This window comes from Heptranchias perlo, chromosome 6 (assembly GCF_035084215.1).
Source record: "Heptranchias perlo isolate sHepPer1 chromosome 6, sHepPer1.hap1, whole genome shotgun sequence".
Lineage (NCBI taxonomy): Eukaryota > Metazoa > Chordata > Chondrichthyes > Hexanchiformes > Hexanchidae > Heptranchias > Heptranchias perlo.
In genome coordinates this window covers 18,452,168-18,479,010 of record NC_090330.1, presented here as the reverse complement: position 1 = coordinate 18,479,010, position 26,843 = coordinate 18,452,168, and the positions used below count along the sequence as shown (strand labels likewise).

The following is a 26,843-nucleotide window of genomic DNA, read 5'->3' as shown; positions in this document are numbered from 1 at the left end:
TTTGGGACATTTTCCCATATTTTCAAAATGCCAGGAAAGGAGTTTTGCTCAATTTTCTTTTAAAACAGAACATTTTTTTAAAATTTATGTCATTTAAGGGAATAAATATTTTTCTTTACATTTTAAAACCTATTTTCTCCATTAACAGCTGATAATCTATTAGATAAACATTTTAAATTTTTAAAAAAATCAATTACCTAATAACAATAGGGAAGTCAACACTAGTTTTGTTGATCATAGGGTCATCCCAGTGAGGGCTGCAGGTTGTAAATGTAACTGTCTCCTCTTTCCTCCACCCCCCCCACTCTTTCCCCTCCCCCCCCCAAAAAAAAAAAGTTGGGATGGTGCATTTCCAGGTGAATACCTTTTATTTTCAGGGACTATAACTTGACATGTCTTAAATCTAGGGGATAGTATCTATAGCAGAGGTGAACAAAATTATATTAACTAAAACTAATCTGAATAGGACTTCAGTTTTTTTAGGAGATTATGCACTTCAAAGGACTAATATTTCAAAGATGCTTGAGACAAGGCCTGATGAATTTTACTCCAGTTCATACATGGGCAAAAATCTCTTTCCACACTGCAGATTTCTGTGGAAATCTACCTAGAAGTCTGGGTTGTGAAGCCCTACATGCACAAAGTATTCAATACATGCTAGTAACCATACTGAATGAACTGACTCCTTTACAGTCGTAAACAATTTTACAACACCAAGTTATAGTCCAGCAATTTTATTTTAAATTCACAAGCTTTCGGAGATTTTCTCCTTCCTCAGGTAAATGTTCAGGATCTCCTTGAAGCCTACGCATTTATACATATTGAATAATACATGGTGTTTACAGACTGCCCCTGCAACTGCCCGTTGCCAAGGCAATCACCGTGTTCAGACAGAGAGGTGTCATCTGCAGAACCCCCGAATACACATTCAACAAAAAAACAAACAGGGAAAAAAAACAGAGAAAAAAAAACACAGAGAGAGGCAGAAACATCGGGGGTTCTGCAGATGACACCTCTCTGTCTGAACACGGTGATTGCCTTGGCAACGGGCAGTTGCAGGGGCAGTCTGTAAACACCATGTATTATTCAATATGTATAAATGCGTAGGCTTCAAGGAGATCCTGAACATTTACCTGAGGAAGGAGAAAATCTCCGAAAGCTTGTGAATTTAAAATAAAATTGCTGGACTATAACTTGGTGTTGTAAAATTGTTTACAATTGTCAACCCCAGTCCATCACCGGCATCTCCACATCATCCTTTACAGTCAGGTTAGCAACTATGGCACTAAATACTTCCAAGTATTAGTTGGAAGTTTTTGGTTATATGAATGTTTGTCGTAGATATGTTCGCATTAAGAAGCTTTCATTGATTTGGAATATAAGCAGTTCAACTTCAGGATGTAAATAGTACAGCATTGCTTCTGATGAAACTTCCAATACCTGGGAAGGGTCGTATAATAAAAATGTATATGCATGTTAAATCAAGTCAGACAGCCGCCTGAGACATAAGTTGCATTCCTGTTGAAACTAGTCCACTGACTGATGAGCAATGTAAAAAGGGGAAATAAAGTCTAGGGAGGTGTACTTTCTGTTCAAAGTATTTTTATTTTATTTATTTATCCCCCTACCTATTAAAATAATATGTTTTCCTTCCATGATTTTTTATCTGTGACATTTTTATAAAAACATTGTTTATCCAAGTGCAAACTCTTCAATTGGTGAAGGGTTTTATACAAAAATGTTTACATTTATTATTCTCTCATAAGGTCTCTCCCCACCCACTAGGCCACTGCAGTGATGTCACTGACTGGGAAGTCACTATGTTTGCTGGAGTGGCTCCAAAGGAAACACAGTTTTATATAATGTTTATTTGCGGGACCATGGGAAACCATGTTCCCATCAGGGAAGTATGTATTCTCACCTGGTAGTGTGGGTTCTAAGGGTTCTAATCTCTAGCTGGTCTGAAGTTGTGATTGTGGGTGTACAGGACCATTCCCTTTCAGTGTCATCAGTGGAACAGCCTAGTGAGTGGGGGGGGGGGAGACCTGAAGAGAGAATAATAAATATAAAAATTATTGTATAAAACCATCAAAAGAAAAATCTCAAGGATATTGTTTCCCTGTACAGAATAGGGGACAGCTTTAATCAAAAAGTATTCCCCCCCCCCTTCCAACTTTCCCTCCTTTTCTATTTTAATTTTAATCAATTTAAGCATTTTTTTTGCCTTAAGTTTAGCAGACTTAGCTTTGCTGCCTGTGGGAGTGGGAAACAACTGTTAAGAGCTCTGTAATTGCTGAAATATACTACATTATAGGCCACTGAAACAAATGTTTTGGCATCAATGGAGATGTTGCTCAGCTGCATTGTCATGATCTCCTAAAGGAATGAATCAAGGTGTACGCAGCTGTGAGGAGCTGCATAATGTAGGACAAAATAAAGAAATACTTAAACCTCGAACAACTATTTAATTGAAGAAATCATATTCAGACTTATTTGTCAAGAAAATATTAGGAAAGTAAACAATTAAAGGAAGAAAAAGCAAAGAGTTCAAAAATGGGAACAGATGCTCAAGAAGAAAAATGAGTAGGGCAGTTTCAATCTCTCGTAACTAGGAAGCTACAGATGATCTGAATTTGTATAACTCTTATGAGGCATGGACTGAGGCAGGGTTGCAATGTTTTACTATCCAGAATGATAGGAAAAAGCTTGTTGCAAGGACATAAATCAAACTAGTGAATAAAATTTCAACAAATAACTAATTTTTTCAATATTACCATAATCTGTTACAATATGGTATGGGACAATTATGACCAGTGTTTAACCTGTTTCTCCTGATGGATAAGCACAACCCCAAACTCCTCCTTTTCACAGACTGCCTCTTTATCTTGTCTCTTCTCTTTCTCCCCCCACCCCCATATTAAGTATGTGGAACTCATGGATTTCTTTATCTTGACATTTGTGTATATTAATTCAACTGCCTCAGCTTTTCTTCCCCTCTTCCCTCAACACTGTAGTTTTTTTCCATGTCATATCCTGAGCTCTCGTCAGACTCATCTTCTCCATGAGATCCAAACCTTGACCAGCCCAGCTCCTTACCATTCAGCTACCTCTCCCTTATTCCAGTGCTTGCAGATGTTGCAAATGGCTCCTTTTCCACAGACACTATTCCCTTCCCCCTCCCTTTTTTTTTTAGAAAGACTACATATAAGTGACCCCAAGTCCCGGCCAGAATGGAGATGATTGGGTAATTCCCCTGTCAAGCACGCCTGCTGTAAGTAACGGATTGATTTTACGCACATAATTTGTATTATGTAACTATCGTCCATTCACTGCATTTTGCTGGAGAAATAATCCTCCTGTACTCCGACTGTTTGCTGAAGTCCTGCCCCGCCTCCAACTCATTGGCTGGCACAGTGGTGTCAATATTCATTCCACTTTTTTTTTTAAGAAAAAGCCTTCCCAACCCCACAGTCCTGTCTGTCTATCCTTTTTACCAAAGTCCATTAACATGTCGTCATCTAGCTCCATGCTAGCCACTTTCGGCTTCTTCAAATCCTTTCTTTGTGGCTTCCATCCTATACACAGCATCCAGACTGCCCTGGTCAAAGTCATCAACAATATCCTTAGTGATTGCAACTGTGGTGCTTTATGCCACCTTGTCTTCCTTAACATTTCTCTGGCTTTCATGGTTAATGAATCCAGCTTTGTCTACCATGTCTCTGTGTTCCACCTGAGATACCAATCTGTCATGGTATCTCTGAATTTTACAGTACAAAAAGAGGCCACTCAGCCCAAGATTGTGCTTGCTGTCTGAAAAATCTATCTATCTAGTCCCTTTCTGCTGCATTTTCCCCATATCCTTTTAATTTGTTTCCCCCCCCCCCTCCAAATATTTATCCCCATCACTTTTAAAAGTGATTATGGTTTCTGGTAGGGCATTCCATGTCCTAACAACCCTGCATGTAAAGAAATAAATCTCTCACCCTCTCTTCATTCTTGGGATGATATTAAATATATGCCTTTTAATCGCTGAACTACTGAACAGTGGAAATAGATTTTCCCTATTTACCTGATTGAAGTCCCTAATAATTTTGAACACCATTTCAAATCTCCTCTTAACCTTCTCCGCTATGGTGAAAAGTGTCCGTTTCTCTAGTCTGTCCTCATAACTAAAACCACTCATCGTTGTATGGCATCTAAAACTGGACACAGTATTCTAAGTTGGCCTAACCAATAATTTGCATAGTTTTGGCTTTAGCTCTTTGCTTTTGTACTCTTTTGTGTTCCCATTTGTGAAACCTCGATCTCATGCTTTTTTTTTAAAACTGCTTTCTCAAATTATACTCCTACTTTGAGATTTAAGAACTGCATTTCCAATCTCTCTCCTCCTCTACGTCTTTTACAGCTTTATGATTTACTGTATATGTTCTCTCTTTTTATTCTTTCATCCAAAATGTATAACCCATCATTTCTCTGTGCTAATTTTCACCTGCCATCAATCTTCGCAATCTACTAACCTGTGTCTTAACCTGATATTGTATACAGTCCACTTTAAAGTTGAACACATTCCCTACTTTTGTGTCACCTTCAAATTTTGATATTGTGCCTCCTATTCAAGACCAGATAATAATATATATATAGACTAGTGGTTCCAACACGGGGCCCTGAGAGACACCACTGTTTACATTGTACCAGTCGGAAAAAAATTGCATTAACCACAATGCTATTCTCTATCCTTTTAACCAACTTCCTAACCATGCTGCCACCTTCCCTTTTTAATACCATGTGCCTTAATATTATCAACAGCAACTAAGCCTATCCATGAGCAAAACAACTATTTCTACCTCTAACATTGCCTGCATTTGTCACTTCCTCCACTGCTGAAACTCTGGGATAGAAATTGGACCTCGTTGTACCCATTTTACCAATGTCCCTCGCCCAAAGTATGCCTGAAAGACATCTGATCCAGTATTGGGTCAGGGTATTTTTCAAGCGTCCCTGATGGCCGCCCAAAACAGGCATTAAGCCCATTACATAAGTATGTGGGGGGGCACTAACTCCTGGTTTAGGCCCCCTTGCCCAAATTGTATAGGAATGAGTGGAGCAGGCACGTGCTCTGCTCAGGATTCTTCAGCAGCTAGTAAGATTTTTTTTGAAAAATTTAAAAAATTGTTGCTGTGGAGCTAGGAGGAGCAGGAGTGCTCCCCGTCTCCACAGTGCTTCCGATCGGCTGCCCCTCCCCCAGTTGCCACTCCATTCGCCCAAAGGACTTGCCTCCAGGCTGGTGACGCAAGCAGCCCATCTTCATTTCGTTAAAATGGGCAAGCTGCCTGTGGAGGCATGACAGGTGCCGTCAGCTAACATTAATGAGGCCCAATTCTGAGCCGGCCTCAGGCCTCTCGGTTGAGCGCGTGCTTCGTGCGCGGTGTATATTTCAAGCCTACAGGAATTTTCACCCTTCTTTCTCCCATGCCTTTTGTCACCTCCGGGCTTGACTTCTCCAGTACTCTCCTCACTCTCCTCACTGGCCTCCCGTGCTGCACACAATACAACGTCTCTCCATCCTCAACTCTGCAGCAAGAATCCAATTCATTGCTAAGTTCACTTATCACTCTTGTCCTCCTTTGCCTCCGCTGGCTCCCTGACCCACAGTGCGTTCATTTCAAAATTCTCTCATTTTATGACCCCATCATGGCCTTATCCCACTCTACCCCTCCAATCTCCTCTAGCCCTCGGTTCCTTTGGTCTTCTGATTCTGGCTCACTATACATTATCTTTTCACGCCTGCACCTTTCCCCATGCAACGCTCTTCGTGGCAGAGCTGTCATCTATCATAAACCTATGTTATTGAGCTCTCTTTCTAACCCCCTCTGCTTTGTTGCATCTATCCTCAATTACAGAGCATTCTCATCAACTATCCCTTCCCATAACTTGTCTCTTTGCTCCTGCTGTTTTTTGCCCACCTGCTCTTATGATTGGTCTTGGGTTGTTTTGATATGTTAAAGGTATTAGGTAAATACAATTTGTTGTCGGTAGGTTCCTTGGATTTGGTGGCAGGTTTGTATCCCTACCCGTAGCCAGATACCTAGTATAAATCCTGAAAATAATTAATAATTACACTGTATTCTTGCTTTAATTAGGAAGGGAGTAAATTCACTGCTTATTGTCTCAAAGAAAGAAAAAAGAATGTGCATTTATATAGCTCCATTTACATCCTCAGGACGTCTTAAATCGCTTCACAACCAATAAAGTACTTTTGAAGTCTAGTCACTGTTGTAATATAGAGAAACACGGCAGCCGATTTGTGCATAGCAAAGTCCCACAAAAATCAATGAAATGAATGATCGGATGATCTGTGTTAATGGTGTTGGTTGGGGAATAAATGTTGACCAGCATACCGGAAGAACACCCTTGCTCTACTTTGAAAAGTGTATGGGATCTTCTTTGTTCTCCTGAAAAAGCAGACGTGACCTCTGTTTAATGTCTAATCCGAAAGATGGCACACCCTATAATGCAGCACTCCTTCAGTGCTGTACTGAATTGTCAGCCTAGATTATGTACTCAAGTTTCTGGAATGGGGCTTGTACCCACAACCTTCTGACTCAGAGGCAGAGGTGCTACCACTGAGTCAAGGCTGACACATCCATGCATCTTTAGCACAATTTATTGATGTGATCCAGTCCTTAATCAATTCATTTACAAGATCAACACTTTATATCACACCTTTTAACAGAGCAAATGTCCCAAGGCACCTTAGAGGGTACAGGGAGTGAGAAGAAAACAAATTAATTAAAATTGATAAAGGAACAGATGCTGAGCCACGGTGGAAGACTTAAGAGAATTGACCAAGAGCTTCATCGAAATGAAGGGTTTTGAAAAGATTTTTTTAAAGCCAGAAAGTGAGTTTGGAGAGGGAATTCCAGACAATATGGTCAAGGCAGATGAAGACACACTCACGAATGGTAGAACAGAGGGAGCAGGAATGCACAAAAAGCAGAGGACTGATGCCTGAAGAGGGTGATGTATGGCTGGATAACATTGTAGACATTTGGTGGGGCAAGGCCATGGAACAATTTTAATTTCAATGCATTAGGGACAGGGAGTTAATTGTAGGTCAGGAAGAACTTAGTGATAGATGAGAGAGTGGAGGACAAGATATGGGCAGCTTTGTTTTGGACGGGGTGGGGTGCAGGAGGAGATTGGCAAAATCAAGTCTAGAGGTGACAAAAGCATAAAGACGGGTTTCAGTGGCATTGGGGCTGAAATTAGGGCAGAAGTGGAAGTAAGCCGTCTCAATAATAGCATATGAAGTGTGAAGCTCAACTCAGTGTGAAACAAGATGCCAAGGTCGTGCACAATCGGATTCAGCCTGAGTGAGTGACTGCGGAGGGTGGCGGAGTCAGTGGCAAGGGAGCGGAATTTATGGCGGGCTAAGAACGATGACTGCAGTCATTCTCATTCAGTTGGAGGAAATTTTGACCCATCCATGGCTTGCTGTCATACAAACAGTCTGACATCACTGAGGTGGTCAAGGGAAGTGGTTGAGAGGGCTGTAATCAACATACATGTCAAAGCTGCACCCGCATCTGTGAATGATGCTTTCTTGTGCAGCATGTGGATAAGGACTCTGGAGGTAACTGTGCTGGACATGAAGGAATTGCTGAAGATGTGCTGGCTGTGTTGGAACAGGTAGGAGTGAAACATGCAAGAACAGTCCCACAGAATTGAGCAACAGAGGAGAGGCACTGGAGGAAGATGGTGTGGTCAAATGCTGCAGAGGGGTCGAAGAGGACAAGAAGAGATAATACAGCACAGTCATGGAGGATTTCATTTGTGACTTTGGCCAGGGTGATCTTAGTGCTGTGAGAAGAACATATGCTGGGCCGTAGGGATTTGAATAAGGAGTTTTGGAAAGGGATCAATGAACTTGAAGGTGACGGCACATTTTGGAACCTTACCAAGGAAAGGGAATTTAGAGGTGGAACGGTAGGAGGGGAGGACAGATGGATTGAGGGTGGTGATGATGGCCATTTTGAAAGGAACAGGGAGGGTACCTGACCAAAGGGAGTTATTCAAAATGTCAACAAGCATGGGGACCAGGGCATTTAGTTGAGTGATTAGGAGTTGACTGATTAGGAGTTGACTGGGGAAGAGATTGAAGGAACAGGAGGTAAGCTTCATGGAAGAGATGAGCTTGGGCACAGTGCGGGGGACAGTGGAAAGGTGGGACAGAAACTGCGAAGTGATGGAGTATTGGAGGTAGTGAGTGTGCAGAGACTGATGAGAGGTTGGGAGCGAAGAGAAAAGATAATGGCAGATGTACAGTCATCCACAAAGAGACCGAGACAGTCTTGTGTAAAAGGAGCCGCAGATTGTCTTTGCCTTCCAGGATGATTGTGGATTAGTAGGAGGAATTGTCTGAAGATGGTGAGACACAGTAATGCTTGGCCTGGCTGAGCCAAATCTGGTAAGGAATGACTAGACCAGTTGTGCAACAACACTCTCGAAACTCAGCACGATCCAGGACAAAGCAATCCGGTTGATCGGCAACCCATCCACTCCATCCACCATCGGCGCACTGTGGCTGCAGTGTGTATTATCCACAGGATGTACTGCTGCAACTCGCCAAGGCTTCTTCGACAGCGCTTCCCAAACCCACGATCGCCACTCCTAGAAGGACAAGGCAGCAGGTGCATGGGAACACCATCACCTGCACATTCCCCTCCAAGTCACACACCATCCCGACTTGGAAATATATCGCCGTTCCTTCATTGTCACTAGATCAAAATCCTGGAACTCCCTACCTAACAGCATTGTGGGAGCACCTTCACCGTGTTGACTGCAGCGGTTCAAGGAGGCTCACCACCACCTGCTCAAGGGCAACTAGGGATGGGCAACAAATGCTGAATTTGCCAGGGACGCCCTAAATCCTGAAAATGAATTTTTTTAAGTCAGCAATGATAGGCCTCTTAAGATTTAGCAACTTGATTTTGACTGAAGTGCTGTTATTTAACTGCACGTTATAGGGCAAGTAGTGTTCTGCCTTTAGTAAAGTCATGTGCTTTGGAAAAGGTACTGTAAATTCCTGGGGATGTGCAATTCTATAGTGGCATTACTGTGAAATATTGTGCAAAGTGCCAAAAATATTTTTTATAGAATGGGTGTTTGTACTGTGCAGCTTATTTATCATGCTTCTTGTGTCATCCATTTAAGTTCCATTTTCTCTTTACTTTACATTTTTTATGGAGTTGGTTTGCAATATGTGACAATATTACTGAGATGTTGGACAACCCTAAACACTTTACACTAGTCATTTCACCTAGCTTAAATTTAGAACAAAAACTGCTATTTACCTGCTATCCCTTGACTCAGCGTATTAATTCAATGAATAGCTAAGTCACTTGGTTTGTGGTTCATTCTGTGGCCTGCCGAGTCAGCTCAGATGTGCTGATAGCTGAGCACTATAATTTACCTTAGTGGCTGTTGTTGGGTTAGGGAGGGGAAAAATTAATCAAGATTTCCATTCCTGATAACCAACAAATCCAGCTCCAAGTGGGTAAGGACGAAATTCAGTAGGCTATGATATTCCCAGCACATGAATAGTGGCAACCTGGGAGACATACAAGAAGGCGACTGGCATCCATGGAGCTATACCCTAATGAGAAGTCAACTCCTTTAGGAGTGAAAGGGAGAAATTTTGGCATAGAATCAGGGAATAAATGTATTGTGGGATAAAATATGCCTCTGTATCCCCACAAAAAGGGATGCTGCAACTTTTAGAAATAGTTACTATAGTCTAGCTTTTGTTCCCTGATCTGTCACTGGGCAGGACAGTACTGGCCACAGATTTCTCTTACTTTCTCTTCATCTGCACAAAGTTCCATTTGCGTAAAGACAGTTAGACTATTGGGGTTTATAACTGGTGAGAGTGGCCTAGCTTTCCCCCAAAATGTCCTTTTGTGTGGTAGTGCAGCTATAATTGATATAGCTCCAGATTTGCCAGTTTGAATTTATTGTGGTACTGACACTTAATCACATCACTACCTCTTCGGAATCAATTATTCAAAACTGATTTAACTGTGGAACTTTATTTTAAGAAATACTTTGTTCGAATAATCACAATAGTTTACACTGTCTAAATGCTTTTTTAAAAAAAAATGGTTATTCGGGGCATTAAGATTTTGTGAAGTGTTTTTAGGGGATATTATGCTGCAAAACAAAATGACTCAGCTTGTGTTGAGAATCAAACTGTTCTATTAATATCATTGAGGACCCAAGATTATGCTACAGTTTTAAACATAGTCCTTCTGTCAATTTGTTTGTGCTGTCAGTCTCATGCTTTTTGCCTCAAGTTAAATCATCTCTTAATCTTACCAAGTGCAAAGCTGCATACTTTTACAAAAGAAAGTTATTACATGTGAAAAAACAAAACTTACAGCTGGGCTATAATAACTCACTTACATGTTTCAAACAAATATATGCTAAATATGAGCAACATTGCCATCTTTTTCATTGGCGCAGTATTGCAACTGTGATTAGAGTGAGATATGCCAAGTTGGATTGCACAGTAATGAACTTGAATATTAAATGGGAGAAAGTGTTTTTTTATGTAAATACCAGAAGTTCATAAACTTACTTTAAATATGTGGATAAATTAATTGTACTTGATCTGCATACTGTGTACTGGCATGTTATGGTGATGTCAGATTGTCACCCAAGCAAGCTTATAACTCGCTTCTACATAGTTCTAATGAAGAGTACACTGCTGAAACATCATAACCTGTCTTTTCTCTTTCTAGATGCTGATTGCCCTGTATATTTCCATTATTTTCTGTTTCTAATGCAGATGTACTTTTGGTCATAACCATTGATTTTAATAACTTTAAAATGCCTAATTCAAAACCCTTGTCCAGCTTTCTGTTTTGTCTGTGCTTTTCTTTGTGTATGTATATTTCCAGAACAAACATCTGGAAAATAGAAATAAAAGCAAAAGATGTTGGAAATGGACACCCTTTCTTAGACTCAATCTGAAGAGCAGGATTATCTATAAAATGTGGCCAGGAACACTCGATAAAATGGAAATATTTTTCTGCTTTGGTAGATTCAACTCTTTAAATTCTTTCTTGTGTGGTTGTCCTCCAAATTACTGTGATTATCTTAATACAAGATAATTTCTAGAAAGGCACTACAGTAGGGAAAACTTGCTGAGGTTTCCTATAAGAGGCACCCCCCTCGCCCCCGGAAACCCATTGCATTTCTTTCTTGCTCCACAAATGCAGGAAAAATAGTGCTAAAACTATATAGTTCTTGTTACATCTACAGGTATACCAAAAGTATCAGTGACCACATAGGAAAACCTATTTTTCTTGCAGCTAGCTGCATCTTTGGATGATAAAAATTTACTATGTTCAAGAAGGAATTTATCTGCAGGGTGGTCTGTATTCAGCCTGACTTGAGTGAAGAAATAAAAACTAATATGTAAACTGGGGTTTTAAAAAAAATCAGATAGGAAAATGAAGTTTTCATCTGCCTGATCATTGAAAAGAGTTCTATGACTTATTATTGTAGCTTCCAGTCCTAGAGCCATCTATTCACTGCTTGTCATATGGCTGTTAATTACCTTATTGACCCCATTATAAGGCTAACTTTTCAAATTATGTTTTAAGATCCATGATTGTATTTTTACAATGCAAAATGCTCAACTCTGAAGGCCAATGTTAAGCTGAAATCCAGAATGAGACATAGTTAATGATCAGTGGAATCATTTTCTGGTTTTACATATTTGTATATAATTACAGATGTATTGCTAATGTTCTAGTCTTTTTCCAAATTGACTTACCTTTGTTCTTTGTCTTCTAGGACCTTTAGTCAAAAGAGAATTGCAATTGAGAAGGACTATGCTCAGGTAAGGTGTGAGTGAATTCCTCTTTTTTATTTTAAGGAGGCTTAAATATTGTAAAATGGTGGAACCCTGCATAAAATTGACAAACCAAAGCCCATTGTAAAGGGCTGTCAAGAGTGAAACAGAAGACAAGGTAAATCAGGAAGTGGTGATTAGGTGATTTCAAGCTTGTACTTTAAAAGCTTGCAGTTTGTAGAAGGAGGAAATGAGTGAGGGAGGTAAAAAGTTTAACAGTTTTGAGATTCTAAGAAAGAATTGAGTTTAGAGCAAGCGACTTTGTGATAAGTTTTGATTTCAACAAAGTGAGGACATAGGAAGGAGGAAGAGTGTGCTGGCCAGGATAAATTGGATAGCCAGGTGGTGAAGGATAGAATACTGGAGCCTGGACTTCTGTTGTTTCCAAGCCTTTATTCACAGAGCTCCACCTTACCCACACCACACCCTAGATAAGCCTGCATATAAATGGAAACAAGAGAGTCCCCAATTGATACACACCACCTGAGTACAATTAATGTTAATTGATATAAATCATATGGATACAATTAATGCACTTGTGAGAACAGTTCAGAGAAACTATAATAGTCGTCAAAATAAATGAGAAAGATCAGGACAAAGAGAAGGGTTGGAGGCTATAACTGAAGTTTGCCTATCAGACCAGCTTTTTCTTGAATTCTTTCCAGGAGAGTGCAAGAGATACCAGAAAAGCTTCTCCAGAAATGGGAACAGAACTCAAGTCATGGACAGATGTTGGCTTTGTAGAGAAGAGTATTTGAGGGAGAAAGAATTATTTGGTACAAATAAGACATAGTGCTTCTTGAAGGCAACTTTAGACAATAGAGGAAACGTGGGAATTTTAGATGGGGTAGGCAAAGAATGAGGTTAGAGTCATCAAAGGTAAGAGGTGGTTATGTTTGCAAGAGACGTGAAGAAACAGTCTTTGAAAAATTGAAAGAAACTTTTCATTATCCATTGAAGGATGTAATGGAGATCAAGTTGTAGAGATTGACATTGCACTGCAAGATGACTGGATGTTGCTCAGAACTCTAAATTGAAATTCTTAATGGCATGGAGCAACAAGAACAATTTTCATTTATATAGACCTTTAATGTAAATATTCCGAGGTGCTCTCACAATTGAGCATAAGGAAATAGCTGCTAAATCCAGGAAGGGAAACATTAGAAGCAGTGACTGAAATTTTGGACAAGCATTTATACATACAAATTAAGAGCAGGAGTAGGCCATTCGGCCCCTCGAGCCTGCTCTGCCATTTAATAAGATCATGGCTGATCTGATTGTGACCTCAATCTTACTTTCCCATCTACCTACTATAACTTTTGACTCCCTTGTTAATCAGGAATCTATCTAACTCAGCCTTAAAAATACTCAATGACCCTGCCTCCACCGCTCTCTGGGAAAGCGAGTTCCACTGACACACGACCCTCAGAGAAAAAATTTCTCCTCATCTCCGTCTTAAATGGGAGACCCCTTATTTTTAAACTGTGGCCCCTAGTTCTAGTCTCTCCCACAAGGGGAAACAACCTCTCAGCATCTACCCCTTCTAGTCCCCTCAGGATCTTATATGTTTCAATAAGATCACCTCTCATTCTTCTAAACTCCAGTGTATACAGACCCAACTTGTCCAACCTTTCTTTATAAGATAACCCCCTCATCCCAGGAATCAGTAGAGTGAACCTTCCCTGAACCGCCTCCAAAGCAATTATGTCCTTTCTTAAATAAGGAGACCAAAACTGCACACACTATTCTAGATGTGGTCTCACCAATGCCCTGTACAACTTTAGCAAAACATCTCTACTTTTATATTCCATTCCCCTTGCAATAAATGTCAACATTTCATTTGCCTTCCTAATCACTTGCTGTACCTGCATACTAACTTTTTGTGATTCATGTACTAGGACACCCAGATTCCTCTGTACCTCAGAGTTCTGCAATCTCTCTCCATTTAAATAATATACTGCTTTTCTATTCCTCTACCAAAGTGGACAAGTTCACATTTTCCCACATTATACTCCCATCTGCTGAATTTTTGCCCACTCACTGAACCTATCTATATCCCTTTGCAGACTCCTTATGTCCTCTTCACAACTTACTTTCCTACCTACCTTTGTCACCAGCAAATTTAGCAACCATACATTCGGTCCCATCATCCAAGTCATTGATATAGATTGTAAATAGTTAAGGCCCAAGCACTGATCCCTGTGGCACTCTGCTCATTATATCTTGCCAACCTGAAAATGACCCATTTATGCCTACTCTGTTTCCTGATAGCTAACCAATCCTTTATCCATGCTAATATGTTACCCCCTACACCATGAGCTCTTATTTTGTGTAGTAGCCTTTGATGTGGCACCTTCTCAAAAGCCTTCTGGAAATCCAAGTACACCACATCCACAGCATCCCCTCTATCCACTTCCTCAAAGAACTCTAATAAATTAGTCAAACACGATTTCCCTTTCACAAAGCTGTGTTGACTCTGCCTGATTGCACTGAGATTTTCTAAGTGCCCTGTTATAACCTCCTTAATAATAGACAAGGATTTTAAATTTAATGCATTGGAGGATTGGAAGCCAATGTAGGTCAGCAAATATGGAGGTGATGGCTGAATGGGGACTTAATGTGGGATATGGTGTGTGTGGCTGTGTTTTGGACAAGTTGGAGTTTATGGAGGACAGGATGCCAGCAAAGAGCAATAGAGTAGCAAAGTCCAGAGAGGATAAAGGCATGTATAATGGTTTCTGTTGCAGAGGCAGACAATGTTGCAGAGGTAGAAGCAGGGGCAGTATTGGGTTTAAGTTCATGTTTGCTTTGAAAAGGTAACGCTACTGGCTACTCCCCACCCCCTCCCGATAGCTTTAATTTATCAATTCATTTTAAAGGTTTTAACACTCCAAGAGTCTCATTTATATTTAATTTTATCATTTTCTTTCTGAAAATCAAAGAAAAATTATAGACTTGCTGATTAGCTCTCACCCAGTAAGTGTAACACTGATTCTGTCAGGTACATCATTCACACTATGGGGGAATTTTATCCTCCCAACCCCTAGTGGAAAGCGGGCGCGGGGCAGTTAAAATGGAGTGGGAGACTTGCCCGCTGGCCTCCAATGCCGACTGCAGTTTTAAATTGCTGGCGCCAAAGCCAGCGGGATCCTTGTTTAAATATGCAGATCAGGTACCAATGACGACATTGTGACCTGACTGCAATATTAACCCCAGGCCTGCCAGGCCAGAAGAGCCTCAGCAAGGTAGATTGGTTTAAATTTTTTGTAGTTGGACCAGGAGGAGCATGAGTGCATTGACTGTCCGTTCTCTTCACAGATGTTGACTGACTTGTGTGTTTCCAGCTTTCTGGAATCAATAAATGCTTGTGATGGAGTTACTTTGTTTTCATTGAACTTTTTTTGGCAATTTTATTTTTAATTTTAGTATGAGCATTTGCCGTTCGTATTGCATTTGGATGTCTGGAAATATTTTTGTTTTTTGTAGAAGGTGGAATTGAAAATTGTCTTTGATTTAGACTTTGAATGGAGGTGTGAAAGTTTTTGGTTATTTCTGACGTGAGGTAGGCTGCTTGTTAGTTTAGTGTTCTGTGGTATGGAAATGCTTTGTAGAAATGTTAGTCAGTAACCGTCGGTAGTTGTAAGTGAGTAATGGTACATTTCGTACATTTTAGTTTGCCTGGGTGGTATTTTTCTGCCATACTGGCATAGTGTGGAACAAAAACATAATGCTTCGTCGAGTAATAGTTTTTGTTGCAATTTTGGCACTGTCATAGTTTAGTTGCCTCCTGGTTGAAGGAGTGATGTTATCATATTGTATCCCAATGAGATATCTTAAACCAGTATTGATTCCCTGTGTGCAACACCACAGGATCTATATTCTATCTATATTTATCTCATGGGGGTGGTTTTGCTACATATTGTTCTGTTAGCAATGTCCTGATGAACAGTGTTTTCCCTATAATTTATAGTTGAGAACATGCACATCTGAAGGATTGTGATATAATCACTGCAAGTTGATTTCTGTGGAGCTATATAGCAATAGTTTTTAATAGTAGTAGTCATCAATGAGACTTTGAAGATAAATAGAAGGTTAGAGGAAAATAAGGGTTTTTGTGTTTACATGTTAGAGAAATCAAAGTAGTAGGTAACTGTTTTTGTTGCAACATTGGTAATATTCTCAAAGCATCTTGACACAAAATGGAACTGTAATAAATAAATGATAATTATCTAAATTGGTGTTTTCTAAATTAGTTAGCATTATGATCCTTATCTGCCATCTGGTTCTGTGCAACTGCCACCTCGTCCTTCTCAACAACCATACCTCCAATTTCCTGTCACTCCACAGTTTCTCTCTCATCTCCCTCTTCTCCCCCCCCCCCCCCCCCCTCCTTCAAAGCTAATCTCTTGCTTGAGATCTACCTCCTGCTTCATCAGTTGCCTGCCCACTCAACTTCAGGCCACTTAATTACCACTCCTGATCCCAATATTGCCGATATTGTTAATGGCTCCCTTTCCTCTGACACTGTCCCTCTCCTTTTCAAAACTGCAGTCATCACACCCTCGGAAAAAAAAAACCCAACTCAACCTGTTCATCCTCTCCAATACTGCCCATCTCGAACATCTCTTTGGCCTTTTAGCTCCTTGAATGTACTGTGGCCTTCCAGCTCTGCCCGCCTCTCCCAAAACTCCATGTTCAAGTTTTTGACTGCCCTGGTCAAAGTCACGAATTACATCTCCTCTGACTTTGACCATGGTATGTTATTCTCTCCTTTACCTTTTGATATGGTTGACCATGCCATTCTCCTTCTCTGTTCCCCAGCTCTAAGGGACTACCCTTCTGCGATTGCACTCCTAGCTGTCCCAATGCATTGCCAACAATGGCTACTCTTCCCACCCTATCACTTCTAGAGTCCTCCAAAGATCTATTGATCACCTCCTTCCTTATCTACATGCTGCCCCTCAGTTATATCATCTTCAGGGTCAGGTTCCATATGTATACTGCTGATACACTGATCTACTTCTCTCTACCACTTCCCTCAACCACTTCTGTCAGATTGCCTGCCTGACATTAAGTTTGTGGATAGGAACATTCAGTAGGCCTTTCAGCCCCTTGAGCTTGTTCTGGCATTCAGTCAAATCATGGCAGATCTGTATCTTATCTTTATTTACCCGCATTGGTTCTGTAATCCTTAATATCCTTGCCTAACAAAAACCTATCAGTCTCAGTTTTGAAATTTTTAATTGACCTAGCCTCAACACCATTTGGGGAGAGCTCTAATTTTAAGGATATGCCCCCATGTTCTGGACTCTCCCACTGGAGGAAATAGTTTCTCTCCATCTACCATATCAAATCCTTTAATCATGTCAAACATCTCAATTAGATCATCTCTTGACTTTCTATACTCAAGGGAATACAAGCCTACTCTACGCAACCTGTCCTCATAATTTAACCCTTTTAGCCCTGGTATCATTTTGATGAATCTGCGCTGCAAGGCAAATCTATCCTTCCTGAGGTGCTGTGCCCAGAACTGAACACAGTACTCCAGATGGGGGTCTAACCAGAGCTTTATATAACTAACATAACTTCCACCCCTTTGTATTCCAACCCCCTTGAGATAAAGGCCAACATTCCATCAGCCTTCCAAAATATTTTTTGTACCAGTCCACTAGCTTTTTGTGATTTCTGCACGTGGATCTCTAAATCTCTGCTCCTCCATAGTTCCGAGCTTCTCACCATTTAGAATGGTGAGAATCTATCTTTCTTGGGTCCAAAGTGGATGACTTCGCATTTCCCCACATTAAACTCCAACTGCCATAGTTTGCCCACTCATTTAATCAAGTCAGGATGAGTCAAAGTTCCCTCTAACTGAACATCGGAAGATCAAAGCCATAGATTTCAGTACTGTCATAAACTCCTTTATTACTGACTCTCTGCCTCCCTCACCTCTTGTTCTGAATCAGACTGTGAAAAACCTTGGTTGTCCTATTTAATACAGAGTTGGGCTTTAAATCCTACATCCTATCAGTCACCAAAAACGTTTACTCCTGCTTCTGCTCCTAACTTTCCTCTCCTTCCACCCCTTTATTGCCACCTCAGTACTCGATTTCTCCAACCTCCTCCTTGCCGGCCTACCATTTTTACCACCATCCATAGACTCCAACTAACTCCTCCTCACACACTTTGATCCATGATTCTGACCTTCTGTGCATGCTTTATTCCCATCACGCCAGCATTGGTAGCAGAGCCTGCAGCTGCTTCTGCTGCAATCTCTGGAAACCCCTCCCCACTGTCTCTACTGCTTTTTCTATCTTTAAAAACCTTCTTAAAACCAATCTATTCAACCAAGGTTTTGGTCACACTTCCTTCTTCTCCCAGCATGGGTCAGTGCCAAAACCTCAATTTTTTTCCCCTTTTTTTTGCCTGATTCTTATCCAACTTTGTCTTGATTTAATCACTGACTCCCCTGGCAGTCTATTCCATACTGCCCTTTTCATAAAATAGTTAAATTGGAACTTCCTTCTCCCTCCCTATTCTAAGTTGAGGTTTTGTCCTCTTGTAGAATCTGTGATTGTGACAAACAAATTAATGTTTATCTTATCTGTATCCTTTAGGATCACTACAAACTCAAAATCACTTCGAGATTTGTGCTCTATTCCTCTGATTATATAGTTCAAGATCCCATTTTCTCCCTTTACTGCTACACACACTGTGCTGATGGCTTCATCTGCGTTGCCCTCTGAAATAGTACTATTTAGCTAATATTGCCACTTTCGATTGCCAGTTCCCAATTTCTCAACTTTACATTTGTCCACATTAAATGACATTTACCGCTTCTTAACGCAGCTCCCCAAACTATTCAGATCCTTCTGCATTTAAGCATCTGTTCACGATTGCTTGCCATCCCTCCCAGCTCTAGCTCACACCACCTCTCTCGACCCCTTCACTGCCTCTGATTTGTCACGCTGCTTGTCCGACATCCAATATTAGATGAGCAGAAATTTCTTCCATTTAAATATTGGGAAGACCAAAGCCATTGTCTTCGTTCCCCTCCGCAAACTCCGTTCCCTAGCCACTGACTCCATCCCTCTCCCTGACCACTACCTGAACCAGACCATTTGCAACCGTGGTGTCCTATTTGACCCTGAGCTGAGTTGAGCTTCCAGCCCCATATCCTTCCCATCACCAAGACTGGCTATTTCCACCTGTAATATCGCTTGTCTCCATCCCTCCCTCAACTCATCTGCTAAAACCCTCATCCATGCCATTGTGACCACTATTCCAGTGCTTTCCTAGCTGGCCTCCCACCTACCTTGTACCCTTTGTAAACTTGAGCTCATCCAAAACTCTGCTGCCCGTATCCCAACTCGCACCAAGTCTCGTTCGTTCATCACCCCTGTGCTTGCTGTGCTCCCAGCCTGGCAATGCCTCGATTTTAAAATCCTCATCCTTGATTTCATATCCCTCCATGACCTCACCCCTCCCTATCTCTGTAACCTCCTACAACCCTCCGAGATCTCTGCGCTCCTCCAATTCTTGCCTCTTGCGCATCCCCAATTTTCTTCGCTCCACCATTGACAGCCGTGGCTTCAGCTGCCTAGGCCCTAAGCTCTGGAATTCCCTCCATAAACCTTTCCGCCTCTCTACTTCTCCGTTCACCTTTATGACCTCTTTTGACCAATCTTTTGGTCACCTGACCTGATACCTCTTTCTGTGGCTCGATGTCAAATTTTGTTTGATAATAGCTCCTGTGGAGCGCCTTGGGACGTTTTATTATTTTAAAGGCGCTATATAAATGTAGGTTGTTGTTGTATAATCAACAAACTTGGAATGTCCAATATAAAACCTGTCATAATGGTACAAATGTTCACAGTGGCAAATTATTTTAACCATTAAAATTTAACATAACTAGGAAAAGCTCCAGATGATAGTCATAGCAGACAAGTCGCTGATGGTCACTTTCTCCTGCAATCCGTGTAAAAGTAAGCGTTAAAACTAATCACTTCTACCAAAGTGTTTGTATTTTTGAGATCTTTACACACCTGGTCATTTACATTGCATAATTATGATTTTAACAAGCACTTATTGCAAAGATGTTTTTTGTAAATCAAAAATCATACCAAGATGTATTAACTGCTTCAATGGGGTGGAAGGGATGGAAAATAGCTGATACTAAGAGATAGGATAAACTGTCACTTGGAAAGTCATGGTTTAATCAGGGATAGTCAACATGGATTTGTTCAGGGAAGGTCATGCCTTACAAATCTGATTGATTTCTTTGAGGAAGTGACAAGGAGGATTGATGAGGGTAGTGCAGCGGATGTTGTCTACATGGATTTTAGAAAGGCATTTGATAAGGTCCCACATGGCAGACTGGTCAGAAAGGTGTAAGCCCATGGGATACAAGGAAATGTGATGAATTGGATGCAAAATTGGCTCAGTAACAGGAAACAAAGGGTAAAAGTCGACGGATGTCTTTGCGAATGGAAATCCATTTCCATTGGTGTCCAAATCATTAATATATACCATGAACAGTGTTGGGTCCCTTGCTGTTCATGGTATATATTAATGATTTGGACTTGAATGTAGGGGGCATGAATGGCATATTTGCAGATGACACAAAAATTGGTCGTGTAGTTGATAGTGAAGAGGATAGCTGTGGACTCCAAGAAGATATCAATGGGTTGGTGGAGTCGGTGGAAAAGTGGCAAATGGAGTTCAACCCGGAGAAGTGTGAGGTAATGCACGTAGGGAGGGTAGGCAGTAAACGGGAATATATTGAGGGGTAGGAGAAGTGAGACCTTGGAGTGCATGTGCACTGGTCCCTGAAGGTGGCAGTACAGATAGACAAGGTTGTGAAGAAGGCATATGGAATGCTCTCCATTATTAGCCGAGGTATAGAATACAAAAGCAGGAATGTAATGATGGAACTGTATAAAATGCTGGTAAGGCCACAGCTGGAGTATTGTGCGCAGTTCTGGTCACCACATTCCAGAGCAATTACGTCCTTCCTGTAGACAGTGCAGAGAAGATTTACAAGAATGTTGCCAGGGCTTGAAAATTGCAGCTACGAGGAGAGATTGGATAGGCTGGGGTTGTTTTCCTTGGAGCAGAGGAGGCTGAGGGGAGACTTGATTGAGGTGTACAAAATTATGAGGGGCCTAGATAGAGTAGACAGGAAGTACCTGTTTCCCCTAGTGGAGAGTTCAAGAATTAGAGGACATAGATTTAAGCTGATTGGTGGAAGGATTAGAGGGGACATGAGGAAAAACTTTTTTACCCAGAGGGTGGTGGGTGTATGGAATTCACTGCCTGAATTGGTGGTAGAGGCAAGAACCCTCAACTCTTTTAAAAAAGTACCTGGACTTGCAGGGTGCTGGAAGGTGGGATTAGAATGGGAACCTGGTTGTTCTTCGAGCCTGCGCGGACACGATGGGCCGAATGGCCCCCTTCTGTGCTGTATTTTTTCTATGGTTCTAAGTACGTTTAACTGACTGAGTAGTAATGATTAAACTTTTATATTGCTATAAAGGTAAAGATACTATGAAATCCAACATAAGTTGCACACCTTCAGGCAAGTTTAAGGGCCCTAAATAATAAGGGAGTGATTTATACCCAAAATTGCTAATGAGCAAGCTTTTGTCGCATTACCTCCCCCCTCGTTCCTGGCAAGCAAAACTTAGTGTTTATACTGTGAGATTTATCAACTGGGGAAGGTTATGAGTCCATGCTTGATTTAATGTTAGGAATCTTACAACACCAGGTTATAGTCCAACGAATTTATTTTAAAATCACAAGCTTTCGGAGATTATCCCCTTCGTCAGGTGAATGAGTGAAAAGGTTCTCAAATCGCATATCTTATACTAGGCTGGGACAGCATCACACCAATCAAAAGGTGTCGTTGTTATTCAAACAGGCCAGTCACGGAGAACAGCACGTCCCAGTACACTGGATATACATTGTGTCAATTACACAGACAGACAGAAAGAAACCCAAATGGCAGAGAGAGAGAGAGAATATTAAAAACATAACTTTTTTTTTCCCCCTTTTTGCTGGCGGGGTTACGTGTAGCGTGACATGAACCCAAGATCCCGGTTGAGGCCGTCCTCATGGGTGCGGAACTTGGCTATCAACTTCTGCTCGACGATTTTGCATTGTCGTGTGTCTCGAAGGCCGTCTTGGAGAACGCTTACCTCTTCGGGTAAGCGTTCTCCAAGGCGGCCTTCGAGACACACGACAACGCAAAATCGTCGAGCAGAAGTTGATAGCCAAGTTCCGCACCCATGAGGACGGCCTCAACCGGGATCTTGGGTTCATGTCACGCTACACGTAACCCCACCAGCAAAAAGGGGGGGAAAAAAGTTATGTTTTTAATATTCTCTCTCTCTCTCTCTCTCTCTCTCTGCCATTTGGGTTTCTTTCTGTCTGTCTGTGTAATTGACACAATGTATATCCAGTGTACTGGGACGTGCTGTTCTCCGTGACTGGCCTGTTTGAATAACAACGACACCTTTTGATTGGTGTGATGCTGTCCCAGCCTAGTATAAGATATGCAATTTGAGAACCTTTTTCACTCATTCACCTGACGAAGGGGATAATCTCCGAAAGCTTGTGATTTTAAAATAAATTCGTTGGACTATAACCTGGTGTTGTAAGATTCCTTACATTTGTCCACCCCAGTCCATCACCGGCATCTCCACATCATGATTTAATGTTGTAATTTTATCTGGCGAAGATACAGTCCAAGCATTTAACAGGAATTGACAGTGTCTGTAATCGAACAGAAGTTGGAAAGGAGTTCAATAGTACAGTAAAACTAAATTGCATCAATAATTCACTATTGGGTAATCACTGCAGCACATCAACGTAACCATAGAAAGTAATAAGAATATCAGTGAATTAAGAATATACTTTATTTTCCCCTCTGACAGCAATTAGGTACCAAAAATTGTTAGTCTATGTCAGGGGTGTCAAACATACAGCCCGCGGAACAGTCATCAGGCCCGCCATGTGATGTGTTTTAGAATGAGATGTGACTCTCCCGGGTGCTGCTTCTAACAGCCCGGCAGGACTGCAATCCCACAGAATTGGATAACGGAGGAAAGGCCTTGGAGGAGGATGGTGTGGTCAACCATGTCAAATGCTGCAGAGAGATCGAGGAGAGATAATGCACCATGGTCACAGTCGCAGAGGATGACTTTGATTAGGGCCGTTTCAGTGCTGTGGCAGGGATGGATACCTGATTGGAGAGATTCAGACATGGAATTTCAGGAAAGATGGGCACAGATTTGAGAGGCGACTACACATTTCAGAACTTTGGAGAAGAAAGGGAGCTTGGAATTGGGGCGAGTATTTGCAAGAACAGTGAGATCTAGAGTGAGTTTTTTTTGAAGAGGGTCAATGATGGCAATTTTGAAAGGGAGAGGGAACAGTACCTGAGGAGAGGGTGGGATTTACATTGCCAAGAAGATAAGCTAGTTGGTTATCAGTTTAGTGGGAATGGGGTCAAGGGAGCAGGCGGTGGGTTTCATGGACTAGATGAATTCTGAGAGGGCACAAGAGTTGATCGGAGAGAAACTGGAGAAAAATATGGATTCAGGGCTGGGACTGGGGGGGAAACATGGGGGGAGGCTTGACTTGGTGGGGAAGGGTGGCCAGATGCAGCAGAACAGATGGTCTCAATCTTAGTGATAAAGAAGTCTTTGAGCTCCCCGCGCTTATTGGGAGTGGATGGTACAGGGGAGAGAGATTTAAGGTGAAGGTACGTAGCGGAGGAAAGAAACCTGGAGTTAGCTTTCCTCTCCAGGATGATACTGAGGTAGTGTGTGGCTTTTGTAGAGGCTTGATGTGGTCCAGCTAGATTTGTATGGCTTAAACTGTGCCCCTTGCACTTGAGGGAATGAAAATAAGGGCCATACCAGGGAGATTGGCCGGGATGTGAGAGAGTTAAAAGATTTGTTAGGACAAGGGCATTAATAGTGCACACGAAGGAGAGGTTAAGCAGAGCGGCAGCTGCAGAAGTATTTTGGCGAACAGAGGGTCACCAGACAGTTGGAATTTAGAAAGTGCAGTTGTAAGTGACTTGGGATAGAGTTTTTCTCCCAGGACAGACACAGAAGGAACTGTGGTTGGATGGGAGTCAGAGGATATGGGGTGGTACAAGGAAGACTCCATTGCAAAATGGAAGTAAATGTTCAACTGTAAGGGCGAAAAAAACCTTATCTTTATTTGAAGTATTAGCAATTACTGCAAGTTGGAAAAGCAAGCTTTTTCAGGTTCATTAGTAAGTCCAAGCTGGTGTGGGCCAGTCACTTTAGCATTCGACTGTTGCAGACCCAACCTAGAGGTTTTCAGTGCAAATACTATACTATACATTGGCTGAATTTAATTAATTCTCTGCTGGTCTGTTAAACGGAGCACTTTGGGACTGAGTTTGGCAGGATTCATTCTGCTAGATCAGCAGAAATATGCTTTCTAATGATTAAGCAAAAGGTATTTGCAATAATGGGAATGTTCATGGACTTTTTTTGTAGCAAGGGAAGTAATTAGTGCAGTAGTGTCAAAACAGATGGTGAGTGGGGTGAAGATTCTAAACCTAAGATCACCACCTGCAATTTGCAATTTATGCCCTGTCTCCCACTCCCTTGGGGTGTCATGTAGCATTTGCTGTCACCGAATGTATTTAAGAAGGAGATGGATAGATTTCTAGACATAGAAGACATCAAGGGGTATGGGGAGAGAGCGGGAATATGGTATTGAGATAGAGGATCAACCATGATCATATTGAATGGCGGAGCAGGCTCGAAGGGCTGAATGGCCTATTTCTGCTCCTATTTTCTATTTTTCTATGCTTACTGAAAAGAAAGCTGGATACCTACCAGTGCTGTGACTGCCAGGTAAAAGGTGCACAAGTGCAGCTTGATTTCACAAGGACCCAAATTTTCTCCATGCCTCATGTCTTTTCTGGACAACTCAATTGTTATCAATAAGCTGAACTGGGAAAATACAGGAAAGTACCAGATCCTGCCACTATGTTTGAACTTATCAATGTATTGTATCGTCGGACCATTTCATCCATGCACTTTTGAAATATTGTAGCATTGTTGGGCAGCAATGCAGCAGGTGTAACAAGGAAGGTGGCTGAGTAATAAAGGGCCAGCAGCGGTAACACTGTGTTGACATAGTCAGTTATAAAGTAGTGCATAGCGTTAGAAATTGTGCAAAAACTTTCCTGTTACAACACTTCATGAATATGTCTAACGGTAGTAAATAATTATTGTACAATGAACGTGTCTACATCACCACATGTAATTAAACAGTGGTAACATTGTGTTGAGGTAGTCAAGTAAGAAGTAACGGATAGTATTCAAAATAGTGCAAAAAATTCCCTGTGACGCTTTAGTAACGTTGAACAAAATTCTCTTTTTAAACAGTTTTGAATAAACAAAATGTGTCAACATAACTTCTTATGGACAACAACAATTTTAAATGTCAAGAGGAGGTCAGAGGCTGGGTATTCTGTGGTGAGTGACTCACTTCCTGACTCCCCAAAGAGTTTTCACCATCTACAAGGCACAAGTCAGGAGTGTGATGGAATACTCTCCCCTTGCCTGGATGAGTGCAGCTCCAACAACACTCAAGAAGCTCGACACCATCCAGGACAAAGCAGCCCGCGTGATTGGCACCCCATCCACCACCCTGAACATTCATTCCCTTCACCACCGGCGCACGGTGGCTGCAGTGTGTACCATCTATAAGATGCACTGCAGCAACTCGCCAAGGCTTCTTCGACAGCACATCTCAAACCTGCGACCTCTACCAACTAGAAGGACAAGGGCAGCAGGCACATGGGAACAACACCACCTGCACGTTCCCCTCCAAGTCACACACCATCCCGACTTGGAAATATATTGCCGTTCCTTCATCATCACTGGGTCAAAATCCTGGAACTCCCTACCTAACAGCACTGTGGGAGAACCTTCACCTCACTGACTGCAGCGGTTCAAGGCAGCGGCTCACCACCACCTTCTCAAGGGCAATTAGGGATGAGCAATAAAATGCTGGCCTTGCCAGCAATGCCCACATCCCATGAACAAATTTTTAAAAATGATTCACAGGGATTTCTGCAGTCCCTGGGGTGAGATTGAGCAGGAGGAAGTGGACTGTGCAGGCAAGGGGGCACTAACTTCCTCGTGCCCCTGCGCTCGCCCCCGTAAGTGAACAAGTTCTTGTGCCACATGGATAGCTGCCGAGTCCCATGCGTTGGTTGGGATTGGAGAAGTTGGAGACATGGGACACAGGTGTGCTTTGATCACTGGCAGCTGCCTCTTGTGATGGGCCTGCTGCTAGCTGCATCAGGGGAGCATTCTCCTCAGCAACCTGGTCGCATGAGGCTTGTGCGAATGGCATAGAGCCTGGGGGAACAAGGACATGGCCGTGGGTAATGCTGCCGTCCTGAGTGTCAGCAGCATGTCCCTCAGGCACCAGGACTGTCAGTGTGCAGTCCTTTAAAGTAGGGGGCTCTTCCTCCAGTTCTCTCGCACTCCCACGCGTTATGCGCCAATTTGCCCCACGGGGAGAATACAGAAAAGAGGTTAGGTGAATTGGTGTGTGAGGGGTGCAGGCTTTGAAGTGATAGGGAACTTTGCAGTATGTTTACTTCAGCAGAGAGACTTGTAGCTATGAAATTCATCAGCAGCCCACTTTGAAAAGGCTGCTTCCCTGGCAACAAGCTTTTATGACTTTAAATTGCCTTTTGGATTCTGCCCTGAGTAAACAAACACATCTCAGCTTGAAAGCACCTGATGGTTTCTCTTTTTCCCCACCCCCCACCCTCCCCTTTCCAAACACTGAATTAAAAAGACAACTTCTTCCTAGTTCAAGCCTTTTCTAAAAAAAACTGTTGCAGAGTCAGGCAACTTTAGAT

The 26,843-nt window shown here is 41.9% G+C and overlaps 1 protein-coding gene across 2 annotated transcripts in view; it reads left to right on the top strand.

Moving 5' to 3' along the window:
- The window catches only part of LOC137322796 (F-BAR and double SH3 domains protein 2-like), a 230,454-nt gene that overhangs the window by 19,264 nt on the left and 184,347 nt on the right, over positions 1-26,843 (top strand). For both annotated transcript variants that reach the window (XM_067985865.1, XM_067985866.1), the window contains exon 3: positions 11,860-11,905. In XM_067985865.1, the coding sequence (XP_067841966.1) occupies positions 11,860-11,905 (46 nt within the window). The remainder of the gene's footprint in view (positions 1-11,859; positions 11,906-26,843) is intronic.